Source organism: Chiloscyllium plagiosum, chromosome 1 (genome assembly GCF_004010195.1).
Source record: "Chiloscyllium plagiosum isolate BGI_BamShark_2017 chromosome 1, ASM401019v2, whole genome shotgun sequence".
NCBI lineage: Eukaryota > Metazoa > Chordata > Chondrichthyes > Orectolobiformes > Hemiscylliidae > Chiloscyllium > Chiloscyllium plagiosum.
The window spans coordinates 41,448,637-41,474,320 of NC_057710.1; the positions used below are offsets into that span (position 1 = coordinate 41,448,637).

Sequence of the window (25,684 nt, forward strand, 5' to 3'; positions counted from 1 at the left end):
ATGTGCAGGTGAAACTTTGATGGATGTGGAAGGCTCCTTTGGGGCCTTGGATGGAGGTGAGGGAGGAGGTATGGGCACAGGTTTTGCAATTCCTGCGGTGGCAGGGGAAGATGTCAGGAGGGGAGGGTGGGGTGTAGGGGGGGTGTGGACATGACCAGGTAGTCACAGACGGAACAGTCTTTGCGGAAAGCGGATAGGGGTGGGGAGGGAAATATATCCCTGGTGATGGGGTCCGTTTGGAGGTGGTAGAAATGTCAGCGGATGATGCAGTTTATGTGGAGGTTGGTAGGGTGGAAGGTGAGGACCAGGGGTTTCTGTCCTTGTTGGGTTGGAGGGGTGGGGTTTGAGGACCGTGGTATGGGATGTGGATGAGATGCATTGGAAGGCATCTTCAACCACGTGGGAAAGGAAGTTAAAGAAGGAGGCCATCTGGTATGTCCTGTGGTGGAACTGGTCCTCCTGGGAGCCTATACAGCGGAGGCGGAGGAATTGTGAATGCGGGATGCCATTTTTGCAGGAGGTAGGATGGGAAGAGGTATAATTCAGGTAGCTGTGGGAGTCGGTCGGTTTGTAAAAAATGTCACTGTTAAGTCAGTTGTCGTTGATGGAGATGAAAAGGCCCATGAAGGGAAGGGAAGGGAGGTGTCAGAGATGGTCCAGGTGAATTTAAGGTCGGATTGGAATATGTTGGTGAAGTTGATGAACTGCTCAACCTCCTTTTGGGAGCATGAGGTGGCACCAGTGCAGTCATCAATGTAGCGGAGGAAGAGATGGGGACTGGTGCCGATGTAATTACGGAAGATGGACTGTTCTACGTGGCCAACAAACAGGCAGGCATAGCTGGGGCCCATACGGGTTCCCGTGGCTACCTCTTTCATCTGGAGGAAGTGGGAGGATTTGAAGGAGAAATTGTTAAGGGTGAGGACCAGTTCAGCCAAATGAATGAGAGTATCGGTGGAAGGGTACTGGTGGGGACATCGGGCAAGGAAGAAATGGATGGCTTGGAGGCCGTGGTCATGGCGGATGGAGGTAGAACTTAGAACATAGAAGAATACAATGCAGTACAGGCCCTTCGGCCCTCGATGTTGCGCCGATCCAAGCCCACCTAACCTACACTAGCCCACTATCCTCCATATGCCTATCTAATGCCCGCTTAAATGCCCATAATGAGGGAGAGTCCACCACTGCTACTGGCAGGGAATTCCACGAACTCACGACTCGCTGAGTAAAGAACCTACCCCTAACATCTGTCCTATACCTACCAACCCTTAATTTAAAGCTATGCCCCCTCGTAATAGCTGACTCCATACGTGGAAAAAGGTTCTCACGGTCAACCCTATCTAAACCCCTAATCATCAAGTCACCCCTAAAACTTGGGTGGCAACTTTCAGAGATCTGTGTACATGGACACCAAGATCCCTCTGCTCATCCACACTACCAAGTATCCGACCATTAGCCCAGTACCCCATCTTTTTGTTATTCTTCCCAAAGTGAGTCACCTCACACTTAGCTACATTGTATTCCATTTGCCACCTTTCTGCCCAGCTCTGCAGCTTCTCTATATTCTGCTGTAACCTGCCACATCCTTCCTCACTGTCAACCACTCCTCCGACTTTCGTATCATCCGCAAACTTGCTCACCCAACCTTCTAACTCCTCTTCCAGGTCATTTATAAAAATGACAAACGTCGATGGTCCCAAAACAGATCCTTGCGGAACACCGCTAGTGACGGCACTCCATGAAGAAACTTTGCCATCAACTACTACCCTCTGTCTTCTTCCATCCAGCCAATTCCTAATCCAAACCTCCAACTCACCCTCAGTGCCATACCTCCGTATTTTCTGCAGTTGTCTACCATGGGGAACCTTATCAAACGCCTTACTAAAATCCATATATACCACATCTACCGCTTTCCCCTCATCAACCTCCTTCGTCACCTTTTCAAAGAATTCAATAAGGTTTGTGAGGCACGACCTGCCCTTCACAAAACCATGCTGACTATCCTTGATCACATTATTCCTATCCAGATGTTCATAAATCCTATCCCTTACAATTCTCTCTAAGACTTTGCCCACAACAGAAGTGAGACTCACCGGCCTATAGGTGTAGAGGGATTGGATGTCCATGGTGAAGATAAGGCGTTGGAGGCCGGGGAAACAGAAGTCTTGGAGGAGGTGGAGAACGTGGGTGGTGTCTCGAACATAGGTTGGCCGGGGTGGTCAGGTTTGTGGATCTTGGGAAGGAGGTAGAATCGGGTGATGCTAGAATCGGGCGGTGTGGGATCCCCGAACTATGAGGTTGGAAGCTGTGGGTGGGAGATCCCCTGAGGTGATGAGGTTGTGTATGGTCTGGGAGATGATGGTTTGGTGATGAGGGTTGAGGTCATGGTTGAGGGGGCGGTAGGAGGAGGTGTCTTCGAGTTGGCGTCTGGCTTCAGCGGTGTAGAAGTTGGTATGCCAAACTGCCACTGCACCCCCTTTATCTGCTGGTTTCATGGTGAGGTTGGGATTGGAGCAGAGGGAGTGGAGGGCAGCGCGTTGTGAGGGTGAGAGGTTGGAGTGGGGGAGAGGGGTAGACAGGTTGAGGCAGTTGATGTCTCGGCGGCAGTTGGAAATGAAGAGATCGAGGTATCCAGGTGGATGGAGTGTATTTTGAAGCAGGTGAAGGGCTCCTCGGAAGGTGGGCGGTAGTCGTGATTGAAAAAGTACACTCATACTGCATCTGCAATACTGTGAACTGTGGTCCCCTTATGTAGGAAAAATATAATGGAATTGATTGACCCTGGGTTTGGAAGGATTTTCTGATGAAGAAATATTGTATAGATTGTGTTTATACTTATTGGAATTTAGGAGAACGAGAGGTAACTTGAGTAAAACATGTAAGCTTCTTAGAAGGCCTGACAGAGTAGATTCAGAGAGGTTGTTTCTTCTTGTGACAAAAACCAAACTTGTGAGAGAAACTCAGCAGGTCTAATAGCATCTGTGGGAAGAAAGCAGAGTTAATATTTCGAATCAGGTGACTCTTCATCAGAACCGTGAGTAGCTAGGAAAAAGTGGTATTTATACTGATGTTGAAGTGAGGGATGGGAATGATAGGGAGAAGAAGAGAGGTGAGCAGAAGGTGGAGACGGAGCCCTGAGAAAGAGAGAGAGAGAGAGAGAGAGTTATGAACAGGGTAGGTAAACAAGGAGGCAATGGATCGCAGGCCAGGACAGAAGAAAAACGGAATAAGTGATAATAAGAGCTAAGAGTGAGAAAATGGGTTAGCATTGCCGAATGCACCCCATGTAATGTGACAATGCGCCTCGGAGTACATGGGAATGGGTTACTGTGCTAAAAGCAACACATGTCACAACAGTCTTACTCCACATTGAGTTCAATAAAACTTTAGAGCCTGGTTCCATCCCTTAAAGTTTTTACCCACCGCACATCAGGTCCTGTTATGAATTGAGCAGACTCACTGGGCTGAATGGCCTACTACTGCTCCAATATTTCATGGTTCTAATAAGATCAGAATAAATGAAACGTCAGAGAAGAGATACTGGGTGGAACTTAACCAGACATGTGGGAGCAGTAAACAGCTGGGCATGTGGGAAATTGACAGTTTTGGGGAGGTGAAATTTTGCTGTCCTGAGGTCAGGTTGTGGTCCTGAAATGTGGTCCAGAGTTGAGAGTGTGATGCTGGAAAAGCACAGCAGATCAGGCAGCATCAGAGGAGCAGAAGAATCGATGTTTCGGTTCCTGCTTCTCAGATGCTGCCTGACCTGCTGTGCTTTACCAGCACAGTACTCCCGACTCTGATCTCCAGCATCTGCAGTCCTCACGTTCTCCTACCTGAAATGTGGCCCAGTTGTGTGTCAGCGGCAGAGCAGTTGTCAGGCTGTCTGATGGTTGGAGCCTACATTTCATGCATTTGCATACCATAAATGCCCATTAAGTGGTGAGGGAGTGAGGATGTTTCCGGAAAGTGATTGATAAAGAAGCATGCAAGCTGTAGTGCAATACTTTAATTGGCTTGAAGGAATAATATCTGGCTTCCAGTCTTCCTTATTGCGGATAAAAGCAAATTACTGCGGATGCTGGAATCTGAAGCCAAAAGAGAAAATGCTGGAAAATCTTAGCAGGTCTGGCAGCATCTGGAAAGAGAGAAAGGAGCTGACTCAAAACGTCAGCTCTTTTCTCTCCTTACAGATGCTGCCAGACCTGCTGAGATTTTCCAGCATTTTCTCTTTTGGTTCCTTCCTGTGGATACTGGATGTTGCGAGATGGGGGTCTTTTATAATCCATGCTAGCCCTATAATTTTATCCACTGTATATCACATTGATGTGGTCTATGTATCAGCTCAATTCCTGTATGTGAATGGAAGTGGCTCACATTCCTGATGTTGAACGAAATACACTCTTTTCATTAAATTCTATCTATTGTAAATTTCACGGCTGTGCATTTCACCCAGCTAATTTTAAAAAGTACTTTTGTACATCAATTTAGGATAATTCACCAAAAGATCAATTGGGTAGTTCAGGAGAAACATTTTCGACAGCGAGTTGTTATGATCTGGATCGCACAGTCTGAAAAGATGGGGGGTGAGATTCAGAATTTTCGAAAAGATAATTGGGTACTCACATGAAGAGAAGAGATTCGGGGGATACTCTTAAAAAAAAATCAGCTCAAGGAAGATCTCCAAATGACAGGCCTCTGCTGTATCATTCTATAATGCTTAATTTAGGATTTTTTTTGTGTTTGAGTAAAGTAATTATTATTCTTTTTTTAAAATCTTTGTAGCAACAGACAAGGTGGCTCTTCTGATTGGCAACATGTCCTATCTCAACCACCCCAAATTAAAGGCACCAATGATGGATGTATATGAACTGACCAATTTGTTGAGACAGCTGGATTTTAAAGTGGTATCTCTGTTAGACCTCACTGAATCAGAGATGCGTAATGCAGTCTATGAATTCTTACTCTTGCTGGACAAGGGAGTATATGGTACGTCTGTTTTTTCATGCATTGCAGTGTGCTCTGACAGTTAATGTATAGCATCTTCTAGACAGAAAGAACATGTTTATATTGCATCGTGATCAATTATTTTATGTTCTGGGCTTTACAGTGATCAGGTTCAAAGAGTTATTCATTTTTAAAAAAATAAAATGACTCTATTTGGTCTTAGTTTGAATAATTAATGTATTAGAAATGCACACAATATGATCCCATCGCCCATTCTCGGGTTTCCCATACTCCACGAATCAGCTTGAGTCTCCAGCCTCCATCCAGCCCTCACGATGGCAGGTTTCCCAGTTCTGATTCCGCCTCTCAGAAACATGCCATTATTATGGAGAGAAAATGGTTTTTTGACCTACCCAAATCAAGACATATTCTCTGAAATGACATCCAGTTGGTCCCACATTCTACTGAAAATGTGTTGCTGGAAAAGCGTGGCAGGTCAGGCAGCATCCAAGGAACAGGAGAATCGACGTTTCGGCCATAAGCCCTTCTCCAGGAATCCTGAAGAAGGGCTTATGCCCGAAACGTTGATTCTCCTGTTCCCTGGATGCTGCCTGACCTGCTGCGCTTTTCCAGCAACACATTTTCAGCTCTGATCTCCAGCATCTGCAGACCTCACTTTCTCCCCACATTCTACTGCCAAATCTCCTTCTTCATAAGTCTATTTTGATCCAGTCAATTTCCTTTTGAAGTCATTAATCATCTGTTCCCACCATGTTTAATGCTTAAAGGAATTCTTTCCCCCATCCCCCCTGTATTTCTTTCCAAAATCTTCTGTCTATGTTTGCCCTGGTCCTCGTACCATTAGCTAATAGGGTAGTTTTTCTACGTCCACCTTGTCAAAAGATGTCAAGACTTCGTGCACCTCAACAAGATCTGCCCTCGATCTTCTTTCCTCCAAGGGGAGCAACCATGACTTCTCTCCCCCACCCCATCCCCTCACCAGGACTTTCTGAATAATGAGCTTCCCAACCACTTATTTTTGGGGTGTCCTTTCCAAAGGACCTTAGCTGGAAATTGCTGCCAGTTGTATCATCCTTCTGCCCACCAGCCAGGTTGTTTGCTCAGCTGGACGGTGGTCAGGAAACTAAACTACAAAATGCTATTGAGATTTCATCAATCTTAACACATTCTTTGCCGCTTTGCCCACCAGTGCCCACATCCCTGTTCATACTGGGCCCAGTGTTCCCTATAAGCTGTACGGTTGCCCAGCTGCTCAGAGGCTTCATGCTTGCTGATTGGCATGCTGGTGCACTGACTTCTGATCCTGGAAGCTTCTGCCACAGACAGACCTCGGAGGTTTGTGGACTGAGAAAATTACAGAGTACATAGGATGAAGCCTTACTAAGGACACTCATCCAAAATGTGCACTAGACCAAATATCACTGGTATGCTATTTAGTGATACCATTCTGCAGAATGGATTGGAGGAAGAAAATAGGAATGAAGATTGAAGGAAAAACTTTAATAGTTGAAGCTCACTCTATTCTATAGAGTATATTGAAAAGAATAAAGTTAGTTGTCTGATTTTTAACATAAAATTGCTTCAAATGTTTTGCCCAATTAAATTCATTTTCAAAGATCTGTAGAAGCATAGTTCAAAATGACCTTTATAATTATTGTAAATAGTGGGAAGTTGAAAGTACAATGAAAGATAATACATTATGTCTATCTTGAGGAAGAGTTGAACTTAGGACAAGCCAAAGATTGGTATATATTCTGCAGCAGAAGTTATTCTGGTCTCAGCGTGATCTCTTTGAAGTGGGCCTATGCACAAACACACTATAAATTGCGATTGCAAGCAAGATAGCTGAACGCATGAACATCAAAGTCTGAGGCTGCAAATATCCACCTTCGCATCTTGTGGCTGTTGCTAAAATGTTTTCTTTTTTGTAAGTAAAAACCTGTCTATATTTGACAGGTTGCTTCTTTGTTATACTTTTAAACCGGCAGACAGCAGCATGGAAAGTACTGTATTTAACATACCTGAAGTAGCAAAATCGTCCTGTATTTAACCCTTGCAATGATATAAAGGATCCAATAGTTTTCTGTACTAGATTCGCTTTCCCAAATTGCCTAACCTTGATTTTATAAGCTGGATAATGTAACTCAGATCAAGTATTGAAGCAGTCTTAGTTCTTGTCTTTCTTAGAGGAAATCCACGTAGACACAGGAAGACTGTATAAACTTCCACAGACAGCCGCCTAAGACTGGAATTGTACCCTGGTTCCTGGCGCTGTGAGGCAGCAGTACTAACCACTGAGCCACCGTGCCACCCCCAAAGCCGCTATGCCACCCCCAATGTCCATTGTTGTATTATTGCACAGATTTCAGAAAGAAACTGTGCCTTATAAGGTGGTTAGCTTGCAACATAGTATGTAATAGTCCTGTATAATAAGTCTCCATTTAATTCTCTTTACAGATACTCAATTTGTTGGTCAGCAACAGTCAGTCAGTCAACTAGTCATAACATAACAACAACATTGATAGTCCAGTAACCTAGACAATATTCAAGTCTGGGTGTCATGTTCGTGTACATGGCTGATTATTAATAAACTTCCAGATCTCTGTCTCAGTAAGACCCCAAGTTGTTGTGGTAGATATTACACAGGCTAAACTAGAGGAACTTGTTTCACATCAGTCAGGACCTCTTGGTGAATGACATTTCGATCTTCATAAAAGTAGCTTGTGTGTTATTTTAATAATTTATGTTGAAATACCTAATCAGAACACTTGGTTGAATGACTATCAGCAGGTATATTTACAGGTGGGGAACCTATGTTAATATCCTGAAGTTTAGTGTAAGATCTTATTTACATTTCCAAAATGTTAGTAACCTAGATTTTTCAATCTTGGTTATTTAATGTAATGATGACCCAGTTAACTTAATGGTTCCTCAACAACTTACTTAAAATGGGAATTTCTATATGTTATAGCACTGATAAATCAAAAGAAACTTAGAGCACATACTATTACCTCCAACTTCTAGCCACCTGAAGCAATTTATCATGAACTGAAGGATTGCTGAACATTATTGTTTGAAAGGCATGTGTGAAAACTTCTTGATATTGATTCACAGGCATCCCAAGATTTTATTGACAAAAGGTCCAAAGTGTAAAACTCAATTTCAACAAGCTAATAAATCACATCAATTAGTTTTTGTCCTTTAAATCAAGATAATTATAGGCACACTTCTAATGCTGTGGTGCCTCTAGTCTTGAAGAAGGGCCTGAAGAAGGGCCTGTGCCCGAAACGTCGAATCTCCTGTTCCCTGGATGCTGCCTGACCTGCTGTGCTGTTCCAGCAATAAAGTTTCAACCCTGCCTCTAGTCTTGACCTTGGTATTTCTGTTGAAGGCGTTTTAAACTTTTCACATTGCCACATTCCAACCTGAGCAGGTGCGAGGCTAAACCATTAGGTTATAAATAGCAATGAATGACTCTGCAAGCAAACTATAAAAGCATTTTGTTCCTGCATATTGATTGACTGTCAAGAAGGTGAAAATTAGGCTTACATACAGGGCACTTTGATTTCTGCAACAGCTTCAAGTCACTTGTCAGCAGTGAACATGATTCACTTGCATATCAAGTAACAGACTTATATGTTACGTATTCCCAAGGTTCAATTGACGTGTGAAGCAACTGGAGTCTCAATTTGTTTCATTAACTAATGCAGCCCCCTACCAGCCAATGTATTTTTCTGTGACATTGTCTCTCTCCATTTCTCCACATCTCTACCTCACTATCCTCCTTTAATATGTTCTTTAAAAAGAACCTCCAGCTTTGACCATGGCTTTCGTCAATTGACCAAATATCTCTTTGTGTGGCTTGATGACATTGCTTTGTAAAGTTCCTGAGAAGCACCTTAGGACTTTACATTAAAGGTGCTATCTAAGCAAAGTTTGTTATAGTGTTGGTAGAGGTAAGGTATGGAGCTCTTCTGGCAATTCACAGATCTCATGACGTTTTTAATGAAAGCCAATTAAATACAGGTTAAAGGTTTGACACACAAAGATCCCTAAAACATAAACAGAATAAATAGCTAAATCGCTTGATTTAGTGATATCTATTGTGAACAACCTATTGACCTGCATACTCAATGAACTCCCTTGCTTTTAGTCAAACAGTGCCTTGGGATCTTTCACACCATACTGAATGGCAGATGGGGGAGACTGCTCATGTAACAGAGCGTCCTTCTCCAATAATTGCAGTGAAGTGTCAGGATGGATAACATGCTCACAGTCTCTGGGATGGGGACTTCACCTCACAGCAAGATGTTAACACTGAGCCAAGGCAAATATTGATTGTAATGAGATTGGCCAGGTGGACCTTTTCAAATATGAGTTATCTGATTGGTCCAGAATAACAGGCCCAATCAGGGAGCCCTGGCTGACAGATAAGAACAGGAGTGTCAGACATCCTGTTTGCTCTGAGAGCTGACTCTGAGGAAGCTAGACCAGTGTCAAGCACTCTCCATACTTAAATAAACGGTGACTTGGTGACAGGATACTGGGTATATGGAGTTGTTTCAGTGAGAACATTGGAAATCTAAAATAAAAATAGGAACTGGTGGAAATGTTTGGAAGATCTTCCACATCTGCCAAAGATTTAATGTTTTTGGTCAATGGCATTTAGAACATAGAACATTGAATGTTACAGCACAGGACAGGCCCTTCGGCACTCAATGTTGTACCAACCTGTGAAATTAATCTGATGCCCATCTAACCTACACCATTCCATTATTATTCTAGCAATAAAGTTTCAACTTTGATCTCCAGCATCTGCAGACCTCACTTTCTCCTGTTGGCGATTCTACTACTGTTGCAGGCAGGCAGTTCCACCCCCTACTACTGAGTAAAGAAACTACCCCTGATATCTGTCCTAAATCTATCACCCCTCAATTTAAAGCTATGTCCCTTCATGTTAGCCCTCGCCATCCAAAGGAATTGGCTCTCACTGTCCACCCAATCTAACCCTCTCCTTATCTTATATGTCTCAATTATTTCACCTCTCAACCTTCTTCTCTCCAACGAAAACAGCCTCAGTTCCATCAGCCTTTCCTGCTTCTATACCAGGCAACATCCTAGTAAATCTCCTCTGAACCATTTCCAAAATTTCCACATCCTTCCTATAAGGTGGTGACTGTACGCAATACTCCAGATGTGACCTTGTACAGCTGAAACATGAACTCGTGGCTCCGAAACTCAATCCCCCTATCAATAAACACCAACACACCATATGCCTTCTTAACAATCTTATCAAGCTGGGTGGCAACTTGCAGGGATTTACGCACCTGGACGCAGAGATCTCTCTGTTCATCTGCACAGCCAAGAATTTTACCATTCGCCCAGTACTGTGCATTCTTATTATTTCTTCTGAAGTAAAGTACCTCATGCTTTTCTGCATTAAACTCCATTTGCCACTTCTCCACTTGGCTCTGCATCTTACCTATGTCCCTCTGTAACCCACAACATCCTTTGGCAGTATTCACAACTCTGCCTACCTTAGTGTCATCCGCAAATTTACTAACCCATCTATATACCCCCACATCCAGATCATTTGTAAAAATGACAAACAGCAGTGGCTTCAAAACAGATCCTTATGGCACACCACTGGTAACTGAACTCCAGGATAAACATTTCCCATCAACCACTACCCTCTGTCTTCTTTCAGCTAGCCAATATCTGATCCAATTCGCTAAATCATCTTCAATCCATATTTTGTGCAATAGCCTACCATGTGGAATATTATCAAATGCCTTACTGAAGTACGTCTGTACTTCTAACATATTTGAACTCAATGTTGTATCCAGAAGACTGTAAAATGCTCAATCAGAATATGAGGTACTATCCGCAAACTTGTATTGAGCTTCACTGGAACACTGCAGCAGGCTAAGGTCAGAGGTGTTGGTATGAGAGCAATGTTGGAGAATGAAAATGACAGGCCACCACAAGCTCAAGATCATATTTGCAGATTGGCTGAAGGTAGTTACCCAATCTGCATGCCCTTGTTTAAATTTAACCTATTGTATTCTTTACCCACCATGTTGTCTCCATCACCCTGGGTGACCCAACACCGATTAGGTAACAAGCAAACAGTGGAATGTGTGCCAGTCATTCAATGTGAAATGGTTTTAGTTGATCAAACACCAATCCTTGCAGTAACCAGGGTTAACTCTTGGCGGGGTTCTGACTGATGGCTCTTGCAAGCTGAGACTAAGTCATTCCAGATTCTATAACTGGAGTATGTCCCTAAAAGTATAAACTGCAAAGAGCCCCATTTTAAATGAATAGAAACACTGTTGTGGGGGTTTCTCAGTCGTTTGCTTTCGCAACTCCTAGGTGTGTTGTGACAGGTTTCCATTTTTGACAGCCAGTCAAGTGAAGAAGCATCTCAAAGGATTTGGCACAATGAGATATTTTTTTGGGATTGTTGTCTTAAACTGGGGGAGGCTGACATTCTACATCAAGAGTGCCTCACACACAGTAATGTGGGGAATGTGAAGTTGATCTGTTTTACTCCTGCTTCTGATGTAATCTTTCTTCATGTCTTATTTGGGCCATTTCCAAAGCTTTTCCATTGTGGTTATGCAAGTACAAATTAAAGCATCTGTACCCTGTCCATTTTTATATATTAAACAAATCAGAAAGAACTATCTGTACAATCTTTCGGAAAAATCATGATTTGTTTGTTTTGCGGAACAGCTGCAGTTTATAGGTAAAATAATAAAAATGTAACACTATATTAATGATTTGAATGTTTTAACAACCTCTCAGAGCAGCTACTGGTATTTTGATATGGATGGTGAGCCACCAGCTTTGTTTTCTTTTGTTATTTTGTGATCTATAATTGCCTTTTGGCCTCTGGTATTTCATGATTTGAACCTCTGCAAGACAGTATTTTTTGCTTATGATCATACTTTTGTGCCTTATTCTGTTCTCAGCTAGGTTTTATGGTAGGAATCACTGAAAACATCCCACAAGCAAAGCCTGGATATCACTGATGACACAGCCGATTGTGACACCTCAGCCCTACTCTGGCTTTGATTAGCTGACAACGTGGGTCAGGAGCCAAACCTCAGACCTTCCTGTGTTTCCTCATGGCAGGACAAGAGTGCTGTTAGTTGCAGCTGAAGGATACTCAAACATAATTGCCCTTGATAATGGGATGGGAGTGGGATAAGAACATAAGAAATAAAACTAGTCTCTGTAATGATAACCAAAAAACAACATTTTTAAAAATTCATTCATGGGATGTGGACATCTCTGGCTAGGTCAGCATTTATTGCTCATCCTTAATTGCCCAGAGGGCAATTAAGAGTCAACTACACTGCTGTGGATCTAGACTCAAATATAGGCCAGACCAGGTAAGAATGGCAGTTTCCTTCCCTAAAGTGCATTAGTGAACCAGATGGGTTTTTCTGACAATCGAAAATGAATTCAACTGTCAATTGTAAAATCCCATCTAATTCACCCATGTTCTTTAGCAAACATTCCCCCAAGGCTTCTGAGAGAGCAGCTTTCAAACCCACAAATATTACTATTTAGAAAGACAAAGGCAGCAAATACATAGGAACATCATCACCTGGAAGATACTCTCCAAGGCACACTCTATCCAAACTTGGAAATATACGTCATATATTTAGTTCTCCCTCCTTAACAGCACGATTGGTATACCCACACCAAATGGATTGCTGTAGTTCAAGAAAACAGTTCATCACCATCTTCTGAAGAGCAACCATAGATGAGCAATCAGTGCTGGCCAGCTACATTCTACAATGTCAACAACGAGCTTTAGAAAAGGAAGACAATCTTTCATCCTTACCTGATCTGGTCTACACGTGACTTCAGACCCAGAGGGATATAATTGACTGACTTCTAGCAGCTCATTAACGTGGCCTAGCAAAGTTCTCAAGTCAGTGGTAATTGTGGATTGACAACAAATGCTGGCAATGCCAGTGACACTCACACATCACGAAAGAATGTGGCCTTAGTGGCACTCCCATGTCTGTCCTCGTAATCTTTGATCTTGAGGGATCTCATCTAATTTCTGCTCGGAACACTGTTGTGACACCCTTTCAGATGGGTGTGCATTCAAGCAGCTGGTAAGGGACTGATGACTATACAGTGGTAAAGTCACTAGACCAGTCATGGGTTCATATCCCACCAAGGCAATTGCTGGAATATAAAATTAATTCATAAATTTGTAATATAAAGCTAATCTTCATAACTATAAAACCACTGTTGGTTTCTTTCTTTTTCTTGATCACGTGATATGCACCAGTTGACTTGGCTAGCATTTATTACCCATCCTCAACTGCCTAGAATTGTTGTAAAAATTCCTTTTGGTTCATTCATTTCTTTTGGAAGATAATCCATGTCCTTACCCAGTCAAGCCAACGCATGACTCCAGACCCACAACAATGTGATTGACACTTAACTACGCCTGAATTGGGTTAAGCAAGCCACAGTGTCAGGGCAATTGGGGATGGACAACTGCCACCCTGCTGGCACATTCCTATGACAGGACTTTCTCAAATCTGACAATTTGAGAAGTGCAGACAGAAGAGCTGGGACGTTCTCAATACACATGTCAAGTTTTCTACCCTGCTGCATGTTGGCCAATAGGTGCCTGGTAATAGTAACTGCTGTTTGACTTAATGTATGCTTGCATTAATTATTGCAGGTTTATTGTACTATGCTGGACATGGATACGAAAACTATGGAAACAGTTTTATGGTCCCGATTAATGCTCCAAATCCATATAGATCAGCAAACTGCTTGTGCGTGCAGAGCATCCTAAAGCTAATGCAAGAGAAGGAGACTGGACTGAATGTCTTCCTGCTGGACATGTGCAGGAAAAGGTATGTACCAGAGAAACTTGTACCATGTTTCATTTAATAGGACTAAATATATTCCTTTCATCATGAGCTTCCATCTGTTGTTCTCTATCTTTGGAGCCAACCCAAAGTCAGTCAGTCAGTCAGTGAGAGCCAACCAGCTGTGACAATAAGTTGTTCATATCGTTTGGACCGACATGGATTTGAGGGGCCTGCTCTAATAGTGAACAACTTATCCAAGATTTATTAAAAGTGCTTATCTATTCACTTAAAACTAGAGAAAGATTTATTTCTAACAACTATTTTCTTATTTCACTAATGTCTTCACTCATTTCCCGTTTCTGCCAGTCAAATTCATCAGGCCATGAGGTGATAAATTTGTATTTATAGCAATCCATGTGTTGAGATCTTAATCTTATCTATGCTTCTGTAGAGAGCTGCTATGGTGAGCAGAGGACACAATAGAAAATTAAAGCCACAAATGCTGGTGTCAGAGTGACATTTCAGCAACTGACATGTGGTGATCATCCACCTACCCTCACAACTCAGGAAGTTCTGTAGTATTAGAAAAAAGGGGAGTGAGGGTATTTAGTAAGTAAATGCATCTTTCTGGTTTCATAAAAATCAAAAAAGTTTCTCGCTTCTTGGTCTGTGCTGAATTAACTGGTCTTACCTGGTCTTGTGACAATATCCTATGGTTAGTCTCTACACAGGGACAGAATGTAGGTACTGTGCATGGTGAGAGGCTAATGTGGGTGTAATGTACTGTGATTAGTGAACTACCTGATTCTATGTTTGCAGGAATATGCATGATGACACCATTCCAAATATGGAGGCCTTAAAAGTTACAGCCAATATTGTGTTTGGATACGCAACGTAAGTATTGTCTGTCCTGATGAAAGATTGCATTAATAAATTTTATGAAGTCATGCTAACTTTTCACTTGAAATTATGAAATTTAGTCAAATAGAAGTCAAAAGCATCCAAGCTCCAGACAAGTTTCACTGTTTGGTTTTTCTTGTCCAATTCGAACCAGTCTGGTAACATCCTTTCTGTCACCTCTGCGTTTTGCAAATACTGAGTTATTGAATTTATTAAATGTTGTTATGTTCCCTGTGGAGATACATGACTTTAAAAAGTAATTCAAATTCTTGTAACCTGTAACAAATCAAAAACAGTTTTGACTAAATACTGACCAACAGAAGAGATCCCCCATTTAAAAGTCAAAACACCCAGATATCTCCCTCCATGTTCATGCATTACACTCCCCATTAAGCGGAGTGTAATGTTCTTAAATCCAGTCCATAGTGATTTTTAGTTTCTAATGGTACCTTCCTTTCTTCTCCCTTTCCAACTGTAACTTCTAATTATTGAACTGACTTGATTTGAAGTGACTTTCAGTACGTTGGATAACCAGGCGACCTATTCCTCCAGCCAAAGTTAGGTAACTCTTCCAGTTTGTTCAAATTCTCATGAATTCAGTCTCTTTAATCTGTGCATGAGCTTTCACTCAATTTCTTGTGTCGTGAACCATAGAATTTTTCTGCCTCCATCTTCCTACTATCTCTCTCCCACTTCATTATAGTCTTGTAGATTTTCACTGTTTGCAACGTTTAATAATATTTTAAGCGAATATACTAAGTCAGTCTTTTCCATAGTTTGCTATGAATTCTCATCCTCAATTCCCATCTTCATGGCAAATATGAATCTAGTGGGCTTGAATCAAGGTAGAAAATCCCGTTCAATCTTGAAATTAAATACTCAGTTCAAATTATACTCACTTACCAAACCTGATGTCTGAACACATTCTTAGGGTTTTGGAGACTAACAATCTATCCACTGTCAGTACACAATTTATACCTTTTTCCAGTAAGACAAATTGGGCACCTTCACACATTAACAACTAAGCCACCCAGGCTTGTTGTTGGGCAGAGTTCAAAGCAGCTCATATGACTCCATCCAATCTACCATTTTATCTAAACTAAGGGTAGAACCAGCCCATAACAATCCTTTAAAACTTTCTATTTGTAACAGTGCAGAAATAATTGGTATGTACAGAGTGTGAAAGTAGTTGAATACAAAACCACATAGACATTATAATGCACAGCAATTCTGTTTATGCAGCTGGATGACCTAGTAAGCATCTAACATTGTGGAAAGTGCACACTCGTTATAAACTGGAAAGGGACCATTGCTTATTCTTTGGTCTGCACAGATCCAGTGGGCCAAATGGCCTCCTCCTGCACCATTAATCTTCCATGTTTCTATCTTTGTATAAGCAAATAATTTAATTTAAGACTAGAATACAACAAAAAGCGGAAGAAAACCATACAGTCATCCAAGCTTGCTCTGCCATCTTATACAATCACAGCTGATTTCCTGTCTCAGTTCAGTGTTCCAACCATTCCCATTTTCCCGTGATTCCCTGAGAGATCAAAAATATATTTAATCCAGTCTTAAAAATATTCTCCAATGCAGCAATGAACAACCATCTAAACAATTCCAAAGCTTCACAACCACTGAGTGAAGAGATTTCTCCTTGTACAAGTCTTACATAAGTGCATTCGGAAACTCTGGCCCTCCCCAATATTTTCTAGATTTCCCATTTAGTAGACAAAGACTTCTGTAACTTTGCATCAAGTGTTTTCAGAATCTTCTATTTCAAAGAGATGGCCTTTCATTAATCTAGAGTCCGCAAGGTGAGCGAGAGAAATCATGGGTCCTGGTGCATCTCCTGTTCCTAGTCCCTTATCCTGTCCTTTCTTCTGAGCCTCAACGGCTTCTGTAAGGCACCTTCGTGATGTGCTTCATGTCCTATGGAATAGAATAGTGCAGCACAGAATGGGGCCATTCAGCCCATTGAGTCCCCACCAGTTCTATCCAAGAGATAGTTGGCCAGTTCCACACTTCCTCAGACTTGTTTATTCCATTTTTAATTTTGTCTATCTGACTTTTTTTAAACACCAAAGTGAATCTGTATCTCCTAAAATCTCCGGGAAGGAGTGCATTCTAAATCCTAACTACTCTATGTGTAAACATATTTCCTTGTGTTGCATTTTTGCCAATTAACTTATGAATTTAAGTTTGGGCCATTCTAGTCCCCCTTACCAATATGATCAGCGCAGTGGATAGGAAGACTAAAGTCTTGTTATTTTGGCATTACTCTGATTATAGGCTTCAGTGGACTAGCAATCCAGAACCTTAAACTAACGTTCTGAGGACATGAGTTCAAATCGTGCCAGTCAGATGGTGAAATTTGAAATCAATAAGAATCTGATACAACAATCACGTAACCCCCACTGATTGTCCTACAAAGCTGTTCTTAGTTTGCTAATGCCCATTAGGGAAGGTAACTGCTGTCTTTATCTAGTCTGGTCTTCATGTGATTTCAGACACACAGTAATCTGGTTGACTTTGAACTGTTGTCTCGGCATTTAGGGATGACAATAAATTCTGGCCTGGCCAGTAGCATCTAAATTCCATGAACAAATCAAACAAAGTAATTTTTATTTAGTGCTGTATCTAACCATGTAACTACTGTTGGAGGCCTATAAACTGTCTGCTAAAAGTAATAAAAGAAAAAGATATATAAATTGTTTATTTTCTACATTTGAAGATGTCAAGGTGCAGAAGCATTTGAAATTCAGCATTTTGGATTAGCAAATGGCATATTTATGAAATTTCTAAAGGAACGCCTGTTAGAGGATGAAAAAATCACAGTATTGCTTGACAGAGTTGCTGAAGGTAAATGCTTTATTATATTAAGATTTTTTTCTCAACTACAGTGGTAAGTGGTTCAGTGGTAAGCACTGCGGCCTCACTGTGCTCAGGACTTAAATTCAATTCCAGCCTTGGGCGACTGCCTGTGTGGAGTTTGCACATTCTTCCCGTGTCTGCATGGGTTTCCTCTGGGTGCTCAGGGTTCCTTCCACAGTCCAAAGATGTGCAGTCGGCTATTGTACAAAATGCGGAAGAATGGGATTGTGGGAGATATAGCAGTTTGGATCAGTAATTGGCTTGCTGAAAGAAGACAGAGGGTGGTGGTTGATGGGAAATGTTCATCCTGGAGTCCAGTTGCCAGTGGTGTACCACAAGGGTCGGTGTTGGGTCCATTGCTGTTCATCATTTTTATAAATGACCTGGATGAGGGCGTAGTAGGGTGGGTTAGTAAATTTGCAGACGACACTAAGGTCGGTGGAATTGTGGATACTGACGAAGGATGTTGCAGGTTACAGAGAGACATAGATAAGCTGCAGAGCTGGGCTGAGAGGTGGCAAATGGAGTTTAAAGCAGACAAGTGTGAGGTGATTCACTTTGATCAGAGTAACCGGAATGCAAAGTGCTGGGCAAATGATAAGATTCTAGGTAGTGTAGATGAGCAGAGAGATCTCAGTGTCCAAGTACACAGATCCTTGAAAGTTGCCACCCAGGTTTGCAGGGTTGTTAAGAAGGCATAGTGTTTTAGCTTTTATTAATAGAGGAATCGAGTTCTGGAACCATGAGGTTATGCTACAGCTGTACAAAACTCTGATGCGGCCGCCCTTGGAGTATTGTGTACAGTTCTGGTCACCACATTATAAGAAGGATGTGGAAGCTTTGGAAAGGGTGCAGAGGAGATTTACTAGGATGTTGCCTGGTATGGAGGGAAGGTCTTACAAGGAAAGGCTGAGGGACTTGAAGCTATTTTCGTTAGAGAGAATAAGGTTGAGAGGTGACTTAATAGAGACATATAAGATAATAAGAGGGTTAGATAGGGTGGACAGGGAGAGTCTTTTTCCAAGTATGGTGACGGCGAGCACGAGGGGGCATAGTTTTAAATTGAGGGGTGATAGATATAGGACAGATGTCAAAGATAGTTTCTTTACTCAGAGAGTAGTAAGGGTATGGAATGCTTTTCCTGCAATGATAGTAGATTCGCCAACTTTAAGTGCATTTAAGTTGTCATTGGACAAGCATATGGACATACGTGGAATAGTGTAGTTTAGATGGGCTTCAGATTGGTATGACTGGTCGGCACAACATCGAGGGCCGAAGAGTCTGTACTGCGCTGTAATGTTCTATGTTCTATGTGCAGGTGGATTGGCTGTGTTAAATGGCCCCGTAGCATCCAGGGATGTGCAGGTTAGGTGGATTAGCCATGGTAGAACAGGGTTACAAAATAGCGTACGGGTTGGAATGCTCTTCAGAAGGATTTTGCAGACTGAATGGGCCAAATGGCCTAATTCTGCCCTCTAGGGATTCTATGACGCATATTTAATCTGCTTGGATTTGTTATATATGGAGACCAATTGCAATTCTTGAGTCATTAAGCCAAACTAGTGAGAAGTCCATTCAATTAATACCTCTACTGCCCACTCAGTCAAGTAGTAGTGGGTTCAAGCTCCAGGATAAACTTGAGCACATAACTTACGCTGACACTTCAGCAATCCAATTCATTGTTGAAGATGTCTTCTTTCAATAGTTACACTTTAATACACCTGAACAGCCTGTCGCCGTGGTGGCACAAACATGTTAAAAGAAGGTCAGGGAGTTATCTTGGCTAACAGTCCTCCCTGAGTCAACACTTATTATAAGGTAACAACAAGGACTCTAGATGCTGGAAACCAGAGTCTAGATTAGAGTGGTGCTGGAAAAGCACAGCAGGTCAGGTAGCATCCAAGGAGCAGGAAAATCGACATTTCGGGCAAAAGCCCTTCATCAGGAATAGAGGCCTGTCTTCTTGATGAAACATCGATTTTGCTGCTCCTTGGATGCTGCCTGACCTGTACTTTTCCAGCACCACTTTAATCTAGACACTTATTATAAGGTGTTTATTCAACCATTATTAACTTGATTGTGAAGCTGTACTCTATTTACATAGTACTTTCTTATCCATATCAGTGCAAAAATTTCAACTTCCACATAAAGAATCATGACTTTTTACCGTAAATGCTTTGTTTTGTGACAAGTTGCTTAAAAATTTTCTAGTGGACTTAAGGACCCCACCACAGTAGGTGGTGAGAGACTGGGGAGTCAAAACCTCAGACCGTAAGGGGAACAGTCACTCAGTTGTGATTTTCCTCAAGTCAGTCAATTAATAGTTGGTAGGTAGACCCATTATCCAAATGGGGATGGCAGGCAAACTCTCAGACCTGGTGAGAAGCAGCAGCAATAGGAGAGGTGGAAGTTCCCGTTCTCCAAGTTTTAAAACCTTAACTTAAAAAAATGACCGAACAGCCATTAGGAGTGAGAAAACCCTTCACTGGACGACCTGTGGCTGCAGCTGAAACCAGATGGAAGAGGAGGCTGTCTAATTCTGTCTGTTGCATTAGACCTTGGCCTGCTGCTGTTACTTGAGGCAGTTGCCATGCTTCCCACTTCTTGTGAGTACGCCAAATGGAAAATTGCAGTTTTCTCCAAGAGGAGATGCTCAGTAGCTTTTAAATTTGTGAATTATTTATTTATGGTGACCTTTTAAGATGTACCACTGTCTCTTCAAATGTGACGAAGGCAGAATCATAAGAACAAAGAAGAACAAAGAAAACTTACAGCCCAGGAACAGGCCCTTCAGCCCACCAAGGCTGAGCTGATCCAAATCCACCGTCTAAACCTGTCATCCAATTCCTGAGCACCTGTATCCCTCTGCTCCCCACCCATTCGTACATCTGTCCAGATGCATCTTAAATGAATTTACCGTGCCTGTCTCTACTACGTCTGCTGGCAACGTGTTCCAGGCACCTACCACCCTCTGGTGTAAAGTACTTGTCGCGTGTATCCCCCTTAAACTTTTCACCTCTCATCTTGAAAGCGTGACCTCTTGTTATTGAATACTTCATCCTGGGTAAAAGCTTATCTCTATCTACCTTGTCTATACCCTTCATGATTTTGTAGACCTCAATCAGGTCCTCCTTCAATCTCCTTTTTTCAAATGAAAACAAAGCTAACATACTCAACCTCTCTTCATAGCTAGCACCTTCCATACCAGGCAACATCCTCATAAACTTTCTCTGCAACCTCTCCAAAGCGTCCACACCCTTTTGGTAATGTGGCGACCAGAAATGTACACAATATTCTAAATGCAGCCGAACCAATGCTGTGTACAATTTTAATATGATCTGCCAGCTCTTATACTCAATATCCTGGCAGATGAAGGCATGCATACCATATGCCTTCTTGACCACTCTATCCACCTGTGCAGCCACCTTCAGGGTACAATGGACCTGAACTCCCAGATCTCTCTGCCCATCAACTTTTCCCAAGGCTCTTCCGTTTACTGTTTAATTCACTCTAGAATTAGACTTCTCAAAATGCATCACCTCACATTTGCCTGGATTGAGCTCTATCTACCACTTCTCCGCCCAACTCTTCAGTCTATCTATATTCTCCTGTATTCTTTGACAGTCCATTGTGCTTTCTGCTACTCCATCAATCCTCATGTCATCTGCAAACTTCAATCAATGCCCTCTTCTAGATCATTTATGTATATTACAAACAGCAGCGGCCCCAGCACCGATCCCTGTGGAACACCACTGGTCACCTTCCTCCATTTCAAGAAACCCCCTTCAGCTACGACTCCCTATCTCCTGTTACTCAACCAATTCTTTATTCTCCTAGCTAGAACACCCTGCACACCACATGACTTCACTTTCTCTATTAGTTTACCATGGGGAATGTTATCAAACGCCTTAGTAAAGTCCATGTATATAACATCTACAGCCCTTCCTTCATCTATCAACCTGGTCACTTCCTCGAAGAACTCTATTAAGTTGGTAAGGCACAATCCCCCCTGCACAAAACCATGTTGCCTATCACTGATAAGCACATTCGTTTCCAAATATAAATAGATTTTATCCCTCAGTACCTTCTCCAGCAACTTTCCCACCATTGACGTCAGGCTCTCTGGTCTGTAGTTACCCGGAAAATCCCTACTACCCTTCTCGTACAGGGGGACAACATGAGCAACCCTCCAGTCCTCCGGCACCTCACCTGTATTTAAGAATGCTACAAAGATATCTGTCAGGGCCCTAGCTATTTCCTCTCTCACATCCCTCAGCAACTTGGAATAGATCCCATCTGGTTCTGGGGATTTGTCCACTTTAATAACCTCTAGCCTACCCAACTCATCTTCCCTACTAATGTCAATGTGATCCAGAGTAATTAAACTTCTATCTATAATCTCAACATTCATCATGTCCCTCTCCTCAGTTAACACTGATGCAAAGTAATCATTCAGCATCTCACCCATTTTCTCAGGTTCGACACACAACCTTCCTTCCTTATCCTTTAGTGGACCAATCCTTTCTCTAGTTACCCATTTGCTTCTAATATAAGAATAAAAGACTTTGGAATTCTCCTTAATTCTGCTCGCTAAAGCTATTTCATGACCCTTTTACCCCGCTTGATTCCTCATTTAAGACTGGGCCTACTCTTCCGATATTCCTCCAGGGCCTGTTCTGTCCTTAGCTGTCTGGACCTTATGTACGATTCCCTTTTCCTCTTGGCTAGTCGTACGATTTCTCCTGTCATCCACAGTTCACAAATCTTGCCTTTCCTATCCTTTGCTTTTAACAGTTTATGCTGATCCTGTACTATCTTTGACAGCGTCCCTCATATCAAATGTGGACTTGCCTTCAAATTGCTGTGTCCAATCCACTTTTCCCAGCTTCTGTCTAATTTTGATATAATTGGCTTTGGTCCAGTTTAGTACTCTTCCCTTAGGACCACTCTCATCTTTGTCTATGAGTAATCTAAAATTTATAGAATTGTGGTCACTGTTCCCAAAGAAATCCCCCACCACAACTTCTACTACCTGGCCTGGCTCATTCCCCAAAACCAAGTCCAATATAGCCCCTTAACTCCTCAGACTATTGACATACTGCTCCAGAAAATTGCCCTGGACGCTTCTTAAAAATTCTGCCCCATCCAGACTTCTGACACTAACTGTATCCCAGCCAATGTTGGGAACATTAAAATCTCACATCAACACTACCCTGTTACCTCTACATCTTTCCATAATCTGTTTACCTATTTGTTCTTCTTCCTCATGCTCACTGTTGGGAGGCCTGTAATCCAGCCCCAGCAATCCCTTCTTCTTTCTCAGCTCCACCCAAAACGCCTCCATAGTGTGCTCCATTAGCACAGTCACAATGCAACCCCCCCCCGCCGGTAGTCCCTCCCCTTTTCGAAGGCTCTGCAGCCAATCGGTGACATCCCTGACCCAAGCAACTGGGAGGTAACATACCATCCAAGAGTCACATTTTCAGCCACAGAACCGCCTATACACTCCCCTCACAATAGAATCCCCTATGACTATAGCCCTACGAGTCTTTTTCCCGCCCTTCTGAACAGCAGTGCCCACCACGGTGCCATGATCTTGACAACCGCTGCCCTCTCCTGGTGAGCCATCTCCCCCAACAGTATCCAAAACAGGTATACCTGTTTTGGAGGGAGATGACCACAGGGGACAGCTGCACTGCCTTCCTACTCTTTTTCTGCCTTTTGGTCACCCATTCACTGTCTCCCTCAGCAATTCTAACCTGCGGTGTGACCAGTTCACTAAACGTGTTATCCACAACCTCCTCAGCATCGCGGATGCTCCACAGTGAGTCCATCCACAGCTCCAGAGCCATCATGCGATCAATCAAGAGCTGCAGCTGGACACACTTCTTGCAAGTGTAAGTGTCAGGAATGTCAGCCACGTTCCTGAGCTCCCACATCAAGCAAGAGTCACATGCCATGGGTCTGAGGTCCCCTGCCATTGTAAGCCTTAGCTTTGTATCAACTAACTAAAACCAAACAATGCGCTTAAATATATGAAAGAAAAGAAAGAGAAAAATAAAAAGCCTTACCTTACAGAGTCTTTTTCTTCTGGTTAGAGGAGAGGGGGGTGGGAGGGAGATACTACACGTGTAGTATCATCTGCACCTTTGTACTGACAGGAGCGTATTAAATGAGCACTAGACCATGGAGCTGGATCAAGTGAATGTGGAGAAAAACTCCACCTTGAGATTTCTTCACCTTGTACCCCATTTCAGATTCTGGTCATTACTGGAAGTGAGTGAGGAAATTGTCTTTGGATAGAACGAGAAAAGGGTGATTGCAATCAGTTTTGCCTTAATGAGATCCTGGTAAAGGGACTGTGTTATGGGATATCAGACATGTAGTCATTTCAACAGAGTAAGCTTGCACTAATTGTCAATATTAGACTTGAAGTATCAGGTGAAGAGTTTACAATACAAACCAGAAATTAACATTACTAGCACCAGCTTTTTAAAAGTGACAGTAAATCTAGTTGAGTGAAAATAATAAGTTTAAAATTGTGAAGTGGAGCTTTTGAAGATTGCTGATTATTTCGAAGTTATTGGACTCATCTTTTTCCTCTTTCCAGTACAAATGAAAGGTGTTAACATCAATTTTCAGATGCTGCCAGTTTTGCTGCTTATTGCCAGGTTTTAATTGCAATTATTTTCACATATGTTGACTTACTTTCTCATCTTAATGCAGCCCTGATGTTTTAAATTGCAGACATGGGAAAATGTGACCTCACTAAGGGAAAGCAAGCTCTGGAAATTCGCAGCAGTCTCTGTGAGAAGAGAGCCCTGACCGATCCAATCCATTCATCAGGCTGCTCCGCTGAATCACTGGCACGCAACCTGCAGTGGGCAAAGGCCCATGGTAACATATTTCTCATCTCTGGCAATAGCTCATTGGAAGATTGGATTGTAGCCCAGTTTGTGACAGCTCTAGTTATTGTGGAGGTATTTCAAGTATGCAATAAACATGAAAGCTAAGCCAATGGAGGAATGCTAGCAATCTGCATAATTGATTGGGCAGGTTAGGGAGTGGTTTAGATTTTGTAAATCAGTTCTCCTAGCTCGGAGCTTTGTGTGACGGATATTTACACGCTGTGCCTTGTACAAACGCCTGAGGATGGCGAATCTGACAAAGGCAAACTGATTTATGCACATGGACTTCCCACGTAGACACCTGCTGCACAAACACTGTACTGGGAATGTAGAGTCTACCCCGATATCTCAAAGTAAAAAGCTTGAGTGAAGGAGTATGCAAAGAGAGTTCAGTAATAGGCCTGATATTGTTTACTTTTTAAAAGTCAATTTAGTAGATTTTCCTCAGTGTAAAAGTCGCAGTACGAGAGGTGGTATTGTTTTCTCCCAAATGAGTTGGGTTTAAGGTAACTGGTGGGAATGTTGTCTATTCCTCCAATGATGCTTTTCAATCTAATAATGAGGCAGTCACGTAGTAATAATGCCACGAGAAATCCAGAACCCCAGCCTAATGCTGCCACTGTCTTATAGGAGTTGGTGGCATTTAAATTCAGTTAGTGAATCTAGAATTAAAACTAATCTAATGGTGATGGCAAGCCATTGTCTATTGTTGTAATTCCCATCTGATTCACCTTCTGAACAAATAGCTGCTGTCCTTACTTGGTCTGGCCTTTGTGACTCAAGACCTACAATCATGTGGTTGACTATTGACTGCACTCTGGATGGCCTAGCAAGCCACTCTGGTACACACTGACATGGAGTCAAAAAGAGGGAGTGAAACCTTATGGCTAACTGCATTGTGGGCAGGACTAGATACCAAGGACTGTGGCAGTTCAAGGAGGCACCTCAATGCGTTCCCCCCCCCCCCCCCGCCCACTGGCTCAACATTTTGAAGAGAAATGAGAGATGATAAATGTTCTGTTTAAGTTACTTCTATATATATTGTTATGCTTCAGGATCATAATCTCACTTGCCCCATTGTTCCTTCATGAATTTGTTTCTTTGTTTATATGTGAGTGGAAGGTGCAAAGGAAAATACAAACAAGTTTATTGCCTGAATAGTGTATTGCTAAAATTGCTACA

At 42.3% G+C, this 25,684-nt stretch overlaps 1 protein-coding gene across 5 annotated transcripts in view; it reads left to right on the forward strand.

Annotated features, from left to right (window-relative positions):
• The window catches only part of malt1 (MALT paracaspase 1), a 136,264-nt gene that overhangs the window by 99,849 nt on the left and 10,731 nt on the right, over positions 1–25,684 (forward strand). For all 5 annotated transcript variants that reach the window (XM_043679132.1, XM_043678783.1, XM_043679045.1 and 2 more), the window contains 5 exons: positions 4,783–4,986; positions 13,685–13,862; positions 14,640–14,714; positions 17,455–17,582; positions 24,342–24,491. In XM_043679132.1, coding sequence (XP_043535067.1) covers positions 4,783–4,986; positions 13,685–13,862; positions 14,640–14,714; positions 17,455–17,582; positions 24,342–24,491 — 735 coding nt within the window. The remainder of the gene's footprint in view (positions 1–4,782; positions 4,987–13,684; positions 13,863–14,639; positions 14,715–17,454; positions 17,583–24,341; positions 24,492–25,684) is intronic.